This window comes from Grampus griseus, assembly GCF_964374135.1.
Source record: "Grampus griseus genome assembly, chromosome: 11".
In the NCBI taxonomy this organism is placed as follows: Eukaryota; Metazoa; Chordata; class Mammalia; order Artiodactyla; family Delphinidae; genus Grampus; species Grampus griseus.
In genome coordinates, this window is record NC_139005.1 from 92524656 (window position 1) to 92540194 (window position 15539).

At 57.2% G+C, this 15539-nt stretch overlaps 1 protein-coding gene across 3 annotated transcripts in view; it reads left to right on the plus strand.

Annotated features, from left to right (window-relative positions):
• The window catches only part of TRIOBP (TRIO and F-actin binding protein), a gene marked incomplete at its 5' end in the record, with an annotated part of 63079 nt that overhangs the window by 36288 nt on the left and 11252 nt on the right, over positions 1 to 15539 (plus strand). Inside the window, 8 exons of one of the 3 annotated variants that reach the window (XM_082666071.1) lie at positions 2904 to 3092; positions 8049 to 8105; positions 10704 to 10772; positions 10895 to 10984; positions 11376 to 11485; positions 12956 to 13481; positions 14121 to 14252; positions 14401 to 15505. In XM_082666071.1, the coding sequence (XP_082522197.1) occupies positions 2904 to 3092; positions 8049 to 8105; positions 10704 to 10772; positions 10895 to 10984; positions 11376 to 11485; positions 12956 to 13481; positions 14121 to 14252; positions 14401 to 14454 (1227 nt within the window). In that variant the 3' untranslated portion in view covers positions 14455 to 15505. Of the gene's footprint in view, positions 1 to 2903; positions 3093 to 8048; positions 8106 to 10703; positions 10773 to 10894; positions 10985 to 11375; positions 11486 to 12955; positions 13482 to 14120; positions 14253 to 14400; positions 15506 to 15539 lie in introns of those variants that run through there. The other 2 variants (XM_082666070.1, XM_082666069.1) reach the window with 2 other exon arrangements.

Sequence of the window (15539 nt, forward strand, 5' to 3'; positions counted from 1 at the left end):
CCATGGGCGGGAATTACCTTATCAACCTCACTAAGGGTCACTAACACACAGCAGTTCTGGCAGGAGGGGGCAGGTAAGTTTTTGGCTGGAGAGAAGGGGGAGAGAAATGGGGAAATGGACTCTGGGATGATGATGATGGTGATGATGGCCAGCATTTATTGTGCACCTACTATGTGCTCAGCTCTGTGTTCAGTGCGTGGCACATCTGATTGCATTGAATCCTCACCACTAGGCATACTAGGTACAGTTCATATTGTCCATTTCATAGATGAGGGAATGAAACTCACTTGTTCCAGGTCACACAATGGGGGAGAGCTAAGATTTGAACCCTGCTCTGGCCGACTTCAGAGCCCACCCCCCCACCTCTGTGCATCCGTATCTCCCTGAGTCCTCCTTGCAGCCCTGAGAGTCTCTGCAGATTTTCTCCATTGGACAGATGTGGCAACTGAGGTTCAATGAATTTGCAGCTATTCTCTCACCTGGGAATGAGGAAAATCAGGAGCTGAGAGATGGAACTGCTAGTGGAACCACCCAGACAGTTACTTAAAGCAGCTTCACACATCTCTTGGGCTGGACAGTGAAATCAGTCCAAGGTCAAGAGCTAGGAAGCCTGGGCTTGAGTTCTGTCTCTGCCCCTAACTTGTGTGACTTTGGGCCATCGTCTCCCTTCTCTGAGCCTCACACTGTTATCTTCAATAGAGTAACGCTTTGAGACTGGATAACCCCAAGGTTTGGTGGCTCTGTTTAATAAGTCAATCCTGGGTCCCTGAAGCCGTGCCATCTCTGTCTTACCGGGGCAAGTTGCAATGAGGCAGTCATTCCTTCATTTGTGCATTCATTCACTCGACCAATGTTTACTAAGGACCTAATGTGGGCTGAGGCCCTAGGCTTACCATGATATAGACAAAAACCACTCTGTTCCTGCCCACAAGGAGCTCACAGTTTGTGAGGACACGGACATATAATTGATTAGAACACTGTGTGGGCATCACTTGAGTTGGGGAGTGTACAGATGCAGGGAGCTCTGGGCAGGGAGTTCACGCAGGCAGCCCTGGGAAAGGAGCTTCTAAGTCTGTGCTGGGGGCACTCTGGCTTCCTTTGGGCTGAGACTTGAAGGGTAAGGGGGAATTTTCCAGGCAAACAAACATGTGGAGGGAGGGAAGGGAGAGAGTGAATGTGCGTGTGTTGGGGCATAAGAGGACAGGAAGGGAAGTGTTCCAGGCATGGCACAGCACAACATGTGCAGTTAGGGAGGTACGGAGGACCTGGCTTATTCTGGGACTTCGCAGCGTTGTGTAGCCCTAGCACGTGAAATGTGTGTGTCTAATGAGAGAGGACAGCAGGCAGGGGCCAGATGATAATGGACATGACTGCGGGCACAAGGATGTGTGTATCAACAGTGGAGAAGTGTGAAGAACTTTGAGCAGGGGAGTGTTCTCATCACTGTGTTGAGGGTACTAGGAGGGAGTCCCAGAGGCCAGGAAACCAGCAAGGAGGCTGCTACTGCCAGGTGTCCACGCCACTGCGGTAGGGCATTGGTGGTAGCTGAGGTGTTCTGTTTGTCCATGCACTCTCCCAAGGACCAAATGCCTGAGTGAGGTACAGGGTAGTGTGGGAACACTCAGCGCAGGGATGCCAGAAGGCCAGTGTCTAGGAGGACTTACCCTTGGTCTCATTCCTCAGGGTGGAGGAGAGAATTCCAATGGGAAATGCTGGGAAAACTTCAGCTCCCTGGGCCTCTGTTTATCTGTGAAATGCAGATAGTGATTATAATCATGACAGCAATAATTTTCGAACCCCAAACTGAGATGGCAGAATCATTGAAGTGGTAATTATTCCAAGCTCCCCTGCGCCCCTACCTAAGGAGAGCTAACTAGGGATAAAGGGGTTGTTCTAGGTGCTTTACTTAAATTAACACTTAATACTTACAGTAGCCTGTGAGATAACAGCATTATCCCATTTTACAGAGGGTGAAGTTGAGGCACAGAGAGGTTAAGGACCTTGCTTAAGGTAATATAGGGTTTAAGTCACAATGCCCCATAAGCCACCTCATGCAGTTAGCAACAAATTCCACCACAGTACCTCCTCAGCTGCAGGCTTAGAGGAGATTCTGCAGGGCAAATGTACTCTTACAAACCACCAAGTGTTCTGGGAAAGTGAGAAACGGGTATAGCCCACACCCAAGAACCCAAAATGAGGTTCTTAAGGCGAGAAAGACCCCCGGTGAGGAGGGCACGTTTAGGAAAGGCCCTACCAATTCCAGAACTCACTTTGTGCTTAGATTACTTCCTAGGAATCCCTTCTCTTCTTACTGTGTGACCCTGGGCAAGTTGGCTCACCTCGCTGAGCCTCCGTTTTCTCATTAGTAAAATGGGGACAAGGATATCACCTGTTGGGTTTGTGGTAAGGTTGAAAGTCCATTACATGGGTAACGAACAGGGCTTGGCGTGTGGGACCCGCTGAATTGGTAGTAATGGGTGCTTTGCCCATGTCGCCATCAAACCGAGGCGCCGAGGCCTAATGGACCCATCGCTCCGTCCGGCGGCTGGCGTGGGTCGGGAAGCCGTTGCTGGACGACGAGGGTGCCACACCCGGCTGCCCCCACCCCGCACTCCCTAGCCGTGGCCCGACGGAGTCACCTGCACGTTAGGCCCTTCCTTCCTCCTAGCTTGCCCGCCGTCAGAGCTCGGCCCGCCCTCACTTCCCTCCGCCCCCATCCGCCCCCATCCGCCCGCCCCGACTGCCCCAGCTCACCCGTCCCGTCGCGGCAGACCCCGCCCCCGGGCCCCTCCCGCGCTCCTATTGGCCTACTCGCGGCCCCCGCCACTGTTTGTCTCGGCTTCCCCGCCGCCCATTGGCCCGCCCGGATCCTCCCAGGAAGTTTGAAAAAAAAAAAAAGTTTTATGGGCGGATGGAAGGGGCTGGGGCAGCGCCGGGGAAGGGAAGGGCCGGACGAGCGGCGGCGGCCGGCCGAAAGGGGCGGCGGCGGCGGCGGCGGCGGCGGCGGGATTCCCGCGCCGCTGAGCCCGGCCCGAGAGCCCTTTCCACCTTCCTGCCTCCTGCTCTCGCCGCCCCGGGGTGCCGCCATGACGGTGAGTGCCTCCCCGGGGGGCAGCCCCTCTGCGCCCCAGGTCCGGATGAGAGCAACGGCCAGAGCCAGAGCCGAGCCGCTCCCCTCCTGGGCAGCCCCCTCCTCACTTCTCGGAGGCGAGAGGAGGTCTCGGCCGGAAGACAGGGCGACCCCGGTGGCACGGGCCGGCCGTCCTGCCTCACCTTCCCCCGGCCTCCGCCTCACCTTTCTGGGCCAGAAGCCCGGGCAACCCCCGAGAAGATGGGAACTCTCGTTCCCAGGCACCACCCCCTCACTTTTGCGGGACCAATCACGGACAGATTCCGGGTGGCCTTTTCCCTTCTCCTTTCCAGCTCCCCCCTTGGTGAAAACCTGATCTGATCCTCCTAAGCTGCCAGATCCGTAGGGTCTCTCAGGGTTCTGGGCCACGGGAGGAGCGGAGATGGGTCTGGCCTGGATCTGGGTCTCGCCGGGGCCTGGAGAGAGGCGCTCCCTGGTTCGGATGGGTCGCGCTGATGTGGGCCTGGGAAGGCTGTACGCCTGTGTGGGCGCTGGCCGGAGGTTGGGTGGGTGAGAAGGGGCCGCCTCTTCCCATCCTGACCAGAGCCTGTCCTGGGACTTCTGAAGCAGCAGGATACCATGTTCTCTCGGGCTTGCCACTTCGAGCTTGCCACTTCGCAGCGGCGCTGGGACCTTGGGTGGGGCAGGCCCGCTCTTGGGGGTGGGGAACACGATGGCAGGGATTTGTCTTTCTCTTGGGGATGAGCCCTACCCAAGCTCTCTCAATACATGCGCCTTATTTATCATATTGCACCTCATAGCTGAGTTCACCATTACCCCCATTTTACAGTCAGATAAACTGAGGCTTGGGGAGGGGCGTTGGTGAGTTGCCAGAGGTTACCCTGATTGTAAGGGAAGGAGTAGCCCTTTTCCACGTCACTCTGGCCCCTTGACTGTGATGTTCTGGAAGAGAGGGGCAGGACTGCTTTTGGTTTCTGGCAAGTGACTTAGGGAGGCTCTGACAGCCTGATGAGGAGGGTGGGGAGAGTTGAGCAGGGTGCTGTGTGCAGGGGCCCTGCCCCTGTGAGTGTGATGACCTGCTCACTGCCTGGACTTCCTCAGGCTCTGCACATCCTGCCACCTCTCTGCCGGCCCTTCCTGTTGTCAGCAGCCTCCCCTTCCCTGTCAGGGAGGAGTAGAGAGGGATGTGGGGGGAGGAGCTGAGTCAGTGTCTTGGCCGCCCGCCCCCGCCCCCCCAGCAGGCTAGTGGGGGGTGGTTTCATTGCTGACTGGGTGCCTGCCAGGCCCTGAACTGGGTGCTTTCACATTACCACATTGGAACCCTGAAGGTTGATGGTAACTCCCCATCTAACAGATGAGGACACTGAGGTGTAGAGAGGTGAAGTTACAGGTGACACAGCTGGGCCCTGGCCGAGCCAGAGTTTGTAACCAGGTCTGTCCCAGTCTTCTCTCAGGATGAGATAAGAAATGTACACAGTTGCCTTTCCTGGGGAAGCACACACTGAACAAGGATAAGGCTGCTAGAAGCAGCATGTGGAGGAAGACAGCACGTCCCTGCTGATGGGAGGGGGCTTCCCGAGGGAGATGTCCTCCTGTGACTGTAGGACTTGGTCAGGTGGAGATGGGCTGGGGGAGGAGGGACAGTGTGGACAAAGGCTGGTGGCCATATTTGGGGAATTAAATGGTGAAAACGTAGAAAAGGGACTTGGGGAGGAGGCCTCAGAGGCCAGGAAGAGCAGCTTGGGCTTTGGTCAGGGGCACTGGGGAGCCATGAGAGGTTTCAGAGCGGAGGGGAGGCTCACAGTCACCTTTGACAGCGTTTACCGGATTCATCCTGGCCGCTTTCAGACCTGAGCCTGCTCCAGGCCGGGGTCCTTCCTGTTTCATCTTCATACCCTTTTCCTCTCTTCTGGCCCCATCTCCCCGACCTCAGGAATCTGAACGAGCAAGTGGCAAAGGTGCTGTGACTGGGTAAATGCTTAGAGGCTTCGGGAAGCCAGGCCTGGAGTCAGGATCTGCTCCACCTCCTTTTGCGCTAGCCGGGTGCAGCCTTGCCCCTGGAGCTTCATTCCCCAGCTGCTACCCGGCATCAAATTATATACCTGTGTGCTTGTTTATTGTCTGTTTCTGCCCTGAGTTTTCACCAGGGCAGGGGCCACATCTCTTGTTCACAGCTTATTTCCTGGCGTAGAACAGGGGCCTGGTTCCAAAGGAAAAAAAAAAGAAAGAGAGAGAGGAAAAAAAAAGAAAGAAGAAGAAAGAAAGAAATTTTTATGAATGTTCCCTGAGTCCTCGGGTCTTGGGGCATGAACTCCCTGACTGAGTTGCTTCTAGTCTAGCCTGTGAGGGATAAGTAAATGGCTTCAAGACAATCACAGATGCAACAGAGGCCGTGGGAGGTCGCCTGGTGTGGTGTGTGGTGTGTACTGGGAAAGGGGCCTCTGCCGTGGCAATTAAGCCGGGTCTTAAGGCATGAGAAGGGGTTTGCCTGGTCGAAGGAGGAGGAGGCGGCGGCCTGGTATTTCAAGCAGAGGACACAGGCATGTGTGGAGGGCCCTACTAGTCCTGATGTGTTGGGCATCAGAGAGGATGTGTGATGACATAAACATGGGGCCCCCTAAGCAGTGGGGAGTCCAGGTTGAGGCTTTTGTGCCATCCTAAGGCAGCTGGACCTTGTTCTGAAGCCATCTGGAGCCATCCCTGGAGGTTTTAAGCGGCTTGTGACATTGGGCCTTTTGGATCGGGTCCCCTGCCAGAGTGTCCTTACAGGAGGCTGTGTCGATGGTCCAGGCCAGCGGGAGGCAGTGCTGACCTGTGGCCAAAGGAACGAGGGCCCACTGTGAGGACCTGTCAGTGCTCCGGAAAGGAAAAAGGAGAAAGGGAGCTTCCTTCGGGAGGAGGAATGGTGTCTGGGCCTGGGGGCCACGCGTGAAGGTGCAGGGGAGGCGATTTATGTTATCAGACCTTGTGACCCCTGGGGGGGTTCCAGGGTGACTTCAGGACCTCTCCTGCCAGCAGGTTTAAAAGCTCCTGTCCCCAAGGTCACTGCACCATCTCGTGCTTGATGCGGCACGTGTGCGGCACGTGTGTGGTGTGTGTGCTGGCGTCTCCATGTGTGGCCCATTCAGTTCTCTCACGGAACCGGCAGGAGGGCAGGGTCCTGCTATCATTAGCCACATCAGGCAGCCGGGCTCAGGGAGGGCATGTGACTTAGGCAGGTCACCGTGACCCCACTTCCCAGGCAGCCCTCAGGGTCCCAGCCTGTCATTCCTGCCCTTCCTCAGCCTCTGGAAGCCCACGGCTGATCTCCCAGCCCTGGCTCAGCTCAGTCCGATTGGCTGGGTTATCTGCTTGTCCTTTCCGGGGGCTCTCTTCGGGTCAGCACAGTGATGCCAGCTCCGTGGTCCATCCCAGAAGGCCTGCCTTCTCATTCTCAGCGCCAGGAGGTGGAGGTGCGGACTGCCTCAGCAGCACAGGAATTTAGATCAGGGAGGTAGAGGAGGGTGGATGTTTCTTCAGCACGTTTCCCCTGGGGCCACGGGAGCGGTCTCCATCTGCATGTGGACCCAGGTGACTTGGTGGCCCTGAGCGTGGCTAACCGGTTTCCAGTCTTAGCTTAGAACCACGCTGAGCGGCTTCCGGCCCACGTGGGGAACAGGGTGGGGAAGGAGAGAGAGCAGACAGGGCATATGCAGCCTGGGGTTTCCCAGGTCTGGGCAGAGCCTGTGTCCCTTCCCTCAGACAGGTCTCCGGGCAGGGGCTGCGATGCAGGAGTTGGGCTGCCGGCCTGCCGAGATCCAGGGGCCCTGGTCCCAAGGCCGTGGCTGGAGACGGCTCAGGATGTCCAGGCTGCTGGCCCAAGCCCCTCTCAGGTCTCTTCCTCCACCTGAGGAAGAGGAGAATGGGGCTCCCTGACAGGAAGGCGGGTCAGGGGAGGTGGCCAGGTCAGGTGGCTCCGGTTTCCAGGTTTCCAGCCGCCACCGCCATCGCCGCCTACCCCACTGAGCCATGCCACCCGCTCCCTCCATGCAACCGGACACCTTGGCCTGGTGAGGCTGTGATGCAGGTGCTGATAGGTGGGCTCAGAGCCATGGCAACAGGTGGCCGCCTCCTCCCTGCCTGCCAGCCTGGCCCGCCAGTGGGCACGAGCTGAACCTCTGCAGGCGGACCGGGACTTAGACGAGAGAGTGGTCTCCCCAGCAGGCAGGGAGGGTCTGTGGATAGGCCTGGCCAGAGAAAATGCCTGGATGAGCAGTTTCGTCATCTAGGGTTAGGTGGGGGACCTAGCTCACAGGCCCCCGTGGAACATGCTACAGCTGGGAGCCCCCAGACCCCGGGGCCGTGCCCCCCTGAGCAGCACCCGGCAGGTAGGGCTTGCTGGGACTGAGGTACCATCTCCCCGGCCCTTCCAGAGATCTAGGGGGGACCAGGAGGTCTCTGACCTCAGCCTGGGCCTGGCTCCATCTTTCAGGCTCTCCAGGAGATGAGGGAAGTGCAGGGCTGGTTGGACCATGGGAGGGTTAGTGGGTTGGGAATGGGTAGGAGTGTTAAGGCATTGTCCTGCTGGGCCGCTTGGGCCTCATCAGCGAGAAGAACTGGACGGTTCGCTCAGCCCTGCTGATCTGGCCTGTCCTCTGAGCTCTCTAAGGGTCCCTTTTTACAGTCAGAGATCTCCTGCCCCCTGTCCCACTCTCAGGTGAGGAAGCCGGCTGGTGGGAAGGGAGCTCAGAGGTCTGTGGTGGGTGGCCAGTCACCCAGCCCACCTCTCAGAGATTGCCGGATGTTCGGGAAAGGGACCAAGGCTGCCTCAGTGGCTGGGGAGCCTGCCTGGATTTAGGGGGCTACCTGGGCCCTCAGCCCTCCCTCACTCGGGGGCAGGATGGGCAGCCCCCCTTCCTCCCCAGGCCCCTTTGGTTCTTGCTGGGCCTGACTCATCTGCCCCCTCCTCTCCCCATAGCCCGATCTGCTCAACTTCAAGAAGGGATGGATGTCAATCTTGGATGAACCTGGAGAGGTAGGAGGGCTGAGGCGGGGGTGGGGTGGGGGGTGGGAGGTGGGGTTGCTGCAGGGCCCAGGTGACTGAGCTGCTTCCCTGGCCTGTCCGGCTTTCTAGAGACCCTGGCTTCAGGGTGGAGAGGGTACAGGGTGGGGGCCGGAGTGGGAGGCTTGAGGGTAGGATGTTTCTTGTCCTGTTGGAAAGAAGGCCTTGGGCTGTGGGGTGGGAGGGCAGAGGCTGCTAGTCATCTCAGCCTCTCGGAGCAGTCTGCAGTCTGTAAAGGTCACCAGGGATGGCGGCCTCCTGGTGCTTCACGCCCTGCACCCCATCCCCTCCTCTCACCAAGAGCCCCTCAGCCCTCCCACCTCTTGACGACCCTGGCTGGGTATCCAAGGGTCTGGGATGGAAGCGTTCACAGAGATCATCCAGCCTGAGACACGTACAGATTCCCAAAGACTCAGCTTTACAGCAGCTCCCCCCAGCGCTGGGGGTGGGGCTCAGACCACATTTCTTGAAGTCTCACCAACCTGGGGCCCCATCGGGTGAGTCACAGCTTCCTCTGGCCTCGGTGGCCTCATCTGTGAAATGGACATACTGGATGCTAATAGTTCTTTCCAGGGTGGATAACGGAGTCACAGAGATTAAGCATGTAAAGGGTCCCACACAGCCCCCAGTGCCTGATGGGCCTCAGCTGATAACCTTCCCTTTCTCTAACGTGTGCCTCTTTACAGCCAGAAGGGACAGTAGCCTTGCACCAACTCTACCCTTCTGGCTGCCAAGCTGAAGCTGGAGCTGGCCTCCTGCCCACCCAGCCTGAGAAGGGACATCTCCCCGCCCAGGTCCTGCATGCGCCTGCGGCTTGAGTCTGTGTGCAGCCCTCATGCCGGGGAGGGCATGGAGCCAAAGGGAATCTCATTGTGTTTCCTACCCACACGCTTTATTCCCTCCAGCCTACAGCCTTCGTACCCGCTGCCTGCTTGCCAGTCCTCTGGTGGCTGGGCTCCAGGCTCACACAAGGCTGGGCACCCTGCCAGTGACCCTTCCCGGCCTCCCCCACCCAGGGTCTCTGGAGGGCAGAGATTATGGGCTCCACCCAGAACTGGCCGTTACTCATTCTCTTTCACAGGGTTTTGGAATGTCCGAGCTGGAAGGGCCCTGGGAGTTCAGCCAGCCCAACCCCTCAGTGCACAGACAGGAGACAGGCCCACAAGGGCTTTAATCTCTTCCGGGCCTAGCAGCACTTTGGGCAAACCCTGGCCTAGAACTCAGGGCACCTGAGGCCCATGCAGCTGCCATCTCAGGCAGTCACAGACTAGGCCTGGAGGGGCCAAAGAGATCAGTTGACACAGAACCCCTGCCCCACTTTACAGAGGGACAGTTGTCCTGAGCAGCAGCTCGGGCCATTCAGAAGAGCAGGGTGGTTCTAAGGCCAGCCTCTTAGAACGATCCCCAACAACCTAGTGCCTGACCCTATGCGCAGTGCCACGAGAGACGTTCCAGGGAGGGTTAGGCATTTCTAACTTCACTAGGAGGCTTAGGGTCTTATTAGCCCTACTTTATAAGTCAGAAAACTGAAGCTCAGAGAGGTCGAGACACTTGACTAAAGACACACAGCTAGCAAGGCGTACAATAGTTGTAACCTTGGTCTCTTGGATGCTAAAATCGTATTTGTTAGGGGAGGCAGTGTGGAAAGAAGTAGAAAGTATCATCCTGGCACATCCTTGAAAACTTACTGTCTTCCTGAGGAAAGAAAACGAAGTACTTGAAGTAATAAACAAGGGCTTAGTGATGTGGGAGAGCACCAGGAGGACATGCACTGACCCTGGCAGTGGGTGGACCTCGACTGGCCTTTCAGTGAACGGTCAGAAGCCCAGAGGTGGGCTGAGCTTGGCACTTTCATATCAGGCTGTTCTGATGCCCCCACCCCTCTCTTATGTGTCCTGCCAACCTAGTCCTGGTTGGAGCAGAGAGAAGCCCACATCATAAATGTAGAGATAATGTATTCACATAGCTGAACACGCATGTAACCAGCACCCAGATCGAGAAACAGAATACGACCAGCACTCGGATGCTTCTCCCTGGGCACCCTTCCAGTCCTGCTCTCTGGTAGACTTGTCTTTGACCACTGGGGTGATTGATCTGGGGTCAGTGTACGGAAAAAGGTTTTTGAAGTTCTGGCCCCCGACTTGCTAGGCAAATGACCTTACACAGGTCATATCCCCTTCCTGGATTGCACTGGGTGGGATTTGCATGTAGGAGCCTTGGTGATCTTGGTGGAAAGTTATCAGGAAGCCTGTGGAAGTGTCAACAAATCAGAGAAGGGCCCCGAGAAAGAAAAGAAGGGTGTGGTTACTGAGGAAAAGCCGACCCATTTCACAGATGCTGTCCCCGCAGAGAGGAAATGGGGGGGCTTACTTCAAATGTGGATTTTGTGACTCTGCACTGTCCCCTGTCCCCCACCCCTCAGCAGAGCAGATGAGGGTGCCAGGCCCCTGCTGCAAACAGAACGGTTGACCTGGCAGCGCCCAGGATGCCCGCGGAATGGTGCACACACGCACGCACGCTGTCGTTCCACACCCCCGCACCCCCTCCCTCACCACCATCTCTCCTTCACAGTGGAAGAAGCACTGGTTTGTGCTGACCGATTCAAGCCTCAAGTACTACAGGGATTCCACTGCTGAGGAGGTGAGACGATGAGATGGGAGGGCTCTCTCCCCCATCAGGTGCCAGGGGACACCTGGAAGGGGCTTGGGGGTCCCGGTAGGGTCACTGGAGTCCAGGGACCATCGTGAGCCCTCCTGCTGCAGGCAGATGAGCTGGACGGTGAGATCGATCTGCGCTGCTGCACGGACGTCACCGAGTATGCGGTGCAGCGCAACTATGGCTTCCAGATCCACGTGAGCCTGCGGGCGGCTGGGGGGCGGCATGCCTGGAGGGCCCCCCAGAGGAGGTGTCGGGGTGGGGCGTGGCCCAGCAGACTGGCTCCTATCACTCATTTACCTGGAGATCCTGTCCTCAGAGCCAGTCAGAAACCCTGCTGTCAGCGCTGAGCATTTCTGGGGCGATCCCGGATATCGTTGGCAGGGCTATTCAGATGTTGGAGAGATCTTGGAGCCGATGGGGCTCTCCTGAGGCTAGTGGAGGGGAGGTTTTGCATGCTCTGCTCACCTCCAGGCTTAAGACCTTAGATACCCACCTGGGAGGGAAGGGCACCTCTTTGGAATCCATAGTGGGGAGGGAGCAAGGGGGCTGGCCAGGTGGCAACCTACCTGTGGGGTGGACTTACAGACCAAAGATGCTGTCTATACCTTGTCGGCCATGACCTCGGGCATCCGGAGGAACTGGATCGAGGCTCTGAGGAAGACTGTGCGTCCAACCTCAGCCCCAGATGTCACCAAGTACGTGCTGGGCTGGACCGGGGCCTGCGGGGAGGCACTTACCCCGCATCCCGAGTGGGTTTCCGGCACTCACCTGAGGGCCCTGTGGCTCTACCTGCTGGGCCTCAGTTTCTCCACCAGCAGAATAGGGAGAGGGAGAGGGCACGGGGTATCCGTGGCAGTCATCCAGAAATACGTTGAGGATTTGAGGTTTGCCTCTTGTCCCTCTCTATCTCCCCACATCTTGAAAAGCCGGGGAGAGGCCTTGGCTCTTTGGAGAAGATGCCGGTCAGTCACAGCCCCATGAGGTGGCTGATTGACTGTGTGCCGCAGGGGCTGCGTCTGAGCCTGTGTCAGGGAGAGGGGATGGCTACTTAGTCTGGGTGGGGAGCTCACTCCCTGTGGCGGTCACTGAGGGTAGAGGGGCAGGAGGACCGAGTGACCTGGTGGTAGAGCCCCACACAGGATAAACCCCAGATGCCCGTAGGGGCTGGGACTCTGGCTGCTGGGCAGCAGGAACGGAAGCATGGTATCGAGGGGTGCTGAGTGCGCGTCCACCTGCCTGGCCACACCCTGGCTGGTCAACCTTAGGCCAGTTGCCGTCTGGCCTGAGTTTCATGTTCCTCATGTGTCACACCGAGGTGTGTCATGCGAGGACGTGCATGGAGGCCCCTTGTAAACTCTCAGCTACCGTGCAGCTGGACTGTGATTTAGTATATAGGCTCCGCTGCTACAACAAAGAAACCCCAAACACGGGTTTAAACAAGGGACAGGTTTCTTTCTCGCTCCACAGCAGCCCACAGTCTTGCCTCTGCGCCAGAACACTGTTCACATTCTCATGGGTCCCAGCCAGGAGCCAGGCCAGGGCACGGCTGGTCCTTCAAAACGTGCCACCTCTCGTATGCACTGGGCAGAGTGGAGTCACACGGCCACGTGTAGCCCCAAGGGATGCTTTAGTGTTTGGCCGGGTAAGCACGTACTCAGTATTGCTATGGAAGAAGAGGGGAACTGCCTCAGTCGTTACGGGTCTCCACAGTTTGTGCTCTGTGCACCCACCCAGAGGCCACCGTTCATCTCACCAGCAGTGACCCTGGGCATCTCCCCTATTCCACTGTGAGGCTCTTGAACCTAGGGCCTTGTCAAACAGCGCACCCTTAATACTAATGCTTCGATCACATTCTCAAAGGGCTTCCTGGTCGCTTTGCACACGTTTGCTCACCTAGTCCCTCCTGTGCGTGGCACTGTTGTCCCATATCACAGATGAGGTAACTGAGGGTCAGAGAGAGAGGCCAGGTATCCTGGACCCTCTGCCGGTAAGTGGCCGAGCTGGGATGGTTCCCAGGGTCTGTTAATGATGAAGCTCTAGTTCTAAGCTGCTTCCTCCACTGGGGTCTGTCCCCTGACCCCGGTGCACGGGCGACACTGCAGAAGTGCTTGTTTGGGGACCAAGAGGGCAAGGTCTCGCCTGATGTGGCTCTGCTGGCCCCCTAGGCTCTCAGACTGCAATAAGGAGAACACGCTGCACAGCTACGGCACGCCGAAGGGCTCCCTGAAGGCGGGGGAGCAGCGGGCAGGCTCTGAGGTCATCGGCTGGGGCGGCCCCCGGAAGGCGGACGGGCAGCGGCAGTCACTGGACTACGTGGAGCTCTCCCCGCTGACTCAGGGCTCCCTGCAGCGGGCCCGCACCCCGGCCCGCGCTCTCGACCGCCCGGCCAAGCAGGAGGAGCTGGAGCGGGACCTGGCCCAGCGTTCCGAGGAGCGACGCAAGTGGTTCCAGGCCACGGACAGCAGGGCCACGGAGACACCGGCCGGCGAGGGTCCGCGCCGGGGCCTGGGTGCCCCCTTGACTGAGGACCAGCAGAACCGGCTCAGTGAGGAGATCGAGAAGAAGTGGCAGGAGCTGGAGAAGTTGCCCCTGCGGGAGAACAAGCGGGTACCTCTCACCGCCCTGCTCAACCAAAGCCGCGGGGAGCGCCGGGGGGCCCCAAGCGACAGCCATGAGGCACTGGAGAGGGAGGTAGGCGGCACTGGCCTCTGGGAGCCTCCTCACCCTACCAACACCCTTCCTATCCCTGCAGTCACTCTATGGCATTTATCTTGCATACCTACAATGATGGGGAGCTCACCCCTGACCACTGACACCCTGCCCCCGCCCCCCCCCCCCCGATTCCTTATGAACTAGAATCTTCTTTCCTGGACCTTGGGGACTTTTTGTTTTTGTTTTCCCATCTGAGTTCTGTCCTCAGCAGTCACATAGAAGGGAAGAGGAAGAGAAGGGAGAGACCATTTATTGAGTACCTTCTGCATCCCAAGCCTTGTGCTAGGCCCTCTTTACCTACATTGGCTCATGTAATCCTCACAGCAGTCTCATGGTCCCATAGGGTAGACCTCATCACCGTTTTACTAATGGGAAACTGAGGCTCCAAGGCATTTCTCCCCACCTACATAACGTGGGGGTGACCGCAGTGTCCTGCTCCCAGCCCTGTCGATCCTACTCTGGGCCAGCACTCTCCTGGGTTTCTGACCTGACCATCCAGGAAGCACCTAGAATGTCCCCCTTGCCTGCATCTCCACACGAGGGCCACTTCCTCCCATCAGCTACATCCCCACTTTCAGGCCCTCGCTGACCTCGCCTTCCTGCCCACCCCTGCGATAGGTCCAGTCCCTTCGTGCCCAGTTGGAGGCCTGGCGTCTCCAAGGGGAGGCTCGGCGTCTCCAAGGGGAGGCTTCTCACGGTGCACCCAAGTCCCAGGAGGACGGCCACATCCCCCCAGGCTACATCTCACAGGTAAGGCCAAGAAGCTGTTGTGTTGGGGGTGGGGGCAGGTTTCTGGTTGCCACGTTGTGAGAAAACGGCTAATATTCTGGGAGCCCTTCCTGTGTACCGGAACCCGTGTGAGGCATTTGACATTCATCATCTCATTTAATCTCCCCAGCGGGTGGACGTGAGCACTGTGCCCATTTTTACAGACAAGGCCACTGAGCTATGAGAGGTTATGTGACTTGCCTGAGGTCAACCTGCCTGCAGATGTCAGAGGTGGGATTTGAGCTTGGGTCAGGCTGACTGCAGAGCCTGTGTGTGAGCCCCCACGTGATCCTCTGTACTTAGACCCCTTCCCCTGCATGTCTGGGGAAGAGGGGACCTGGTGGAGAGTGGGATTCCTAATGGGCAGGCCCCTGGAAGTCGCCCCCTAAACACAGGGAAATCCTGCCCATGCCTGCCAGGCCGAGGCCCTGCGCAAGGTGGTCTGCGGGACGTGGGCGCCTCCAGTGGCCCTCGGGAGACGCACGGTCTGCCTAGGACAGCGGCTCTCAACCAAGCTGATTTTGTTCCCCTGGGGCTATTTGGCCGTGTCCGGAGACACTTTTGATTGTTATGCCTGGGACAACTAGCTCTCCAGAAAAAATACATGTGTGTGTACACACTGACACACTTGTATATGTTTATTGTAAATTTCACTGATATAAAGGATGTTTAGTGTGCAACTTACAAATAAAAAGTATGTAATGTTTTTTATTGTGAATTCCATATAGCAAATTGATTTTTCTCAGAATACTTTCGTTGATTTTTTCCGAATGCTCGTATCCACAGCCAGCTGACAAGCGAGTATCGTTCTAACACGAATGTCGTTTGGCCTTTTCGTTTGTGTGAATGAGTAAGACAGCAAGACAAATGTTGAAACTTTACTTGGTCAATGTCATAGCAACTTCTTTGCTGAATTAGAGGATAGTTTTGTGTTGAGACTATTTGAGGATATTCTTTTAAGAATATTTCTCAGGCTTTTGTTCTGTGTACAGCGTGACGGTCGTGGATAGGGCGCGCCGATTTGAAGTATAATCTGTACTGTGAGCATTATCAGCTCTTTCTCATCTCTTGCTTAAATCTGGACAATCAACAAAACAATAAATCAAGCCCTGATTTGTAACGTTTACCAATTTCCATGGTGTAAATACTCCTGCTATGGCTGATGTCCCTGAACACAGAGTTGGGAAGCTGTGTGCCCGCCGTCATAATGACATTTCCACCCTATAGATACAGGAGACGTAAATAACCTCAAAGCATAGCTACTAATAA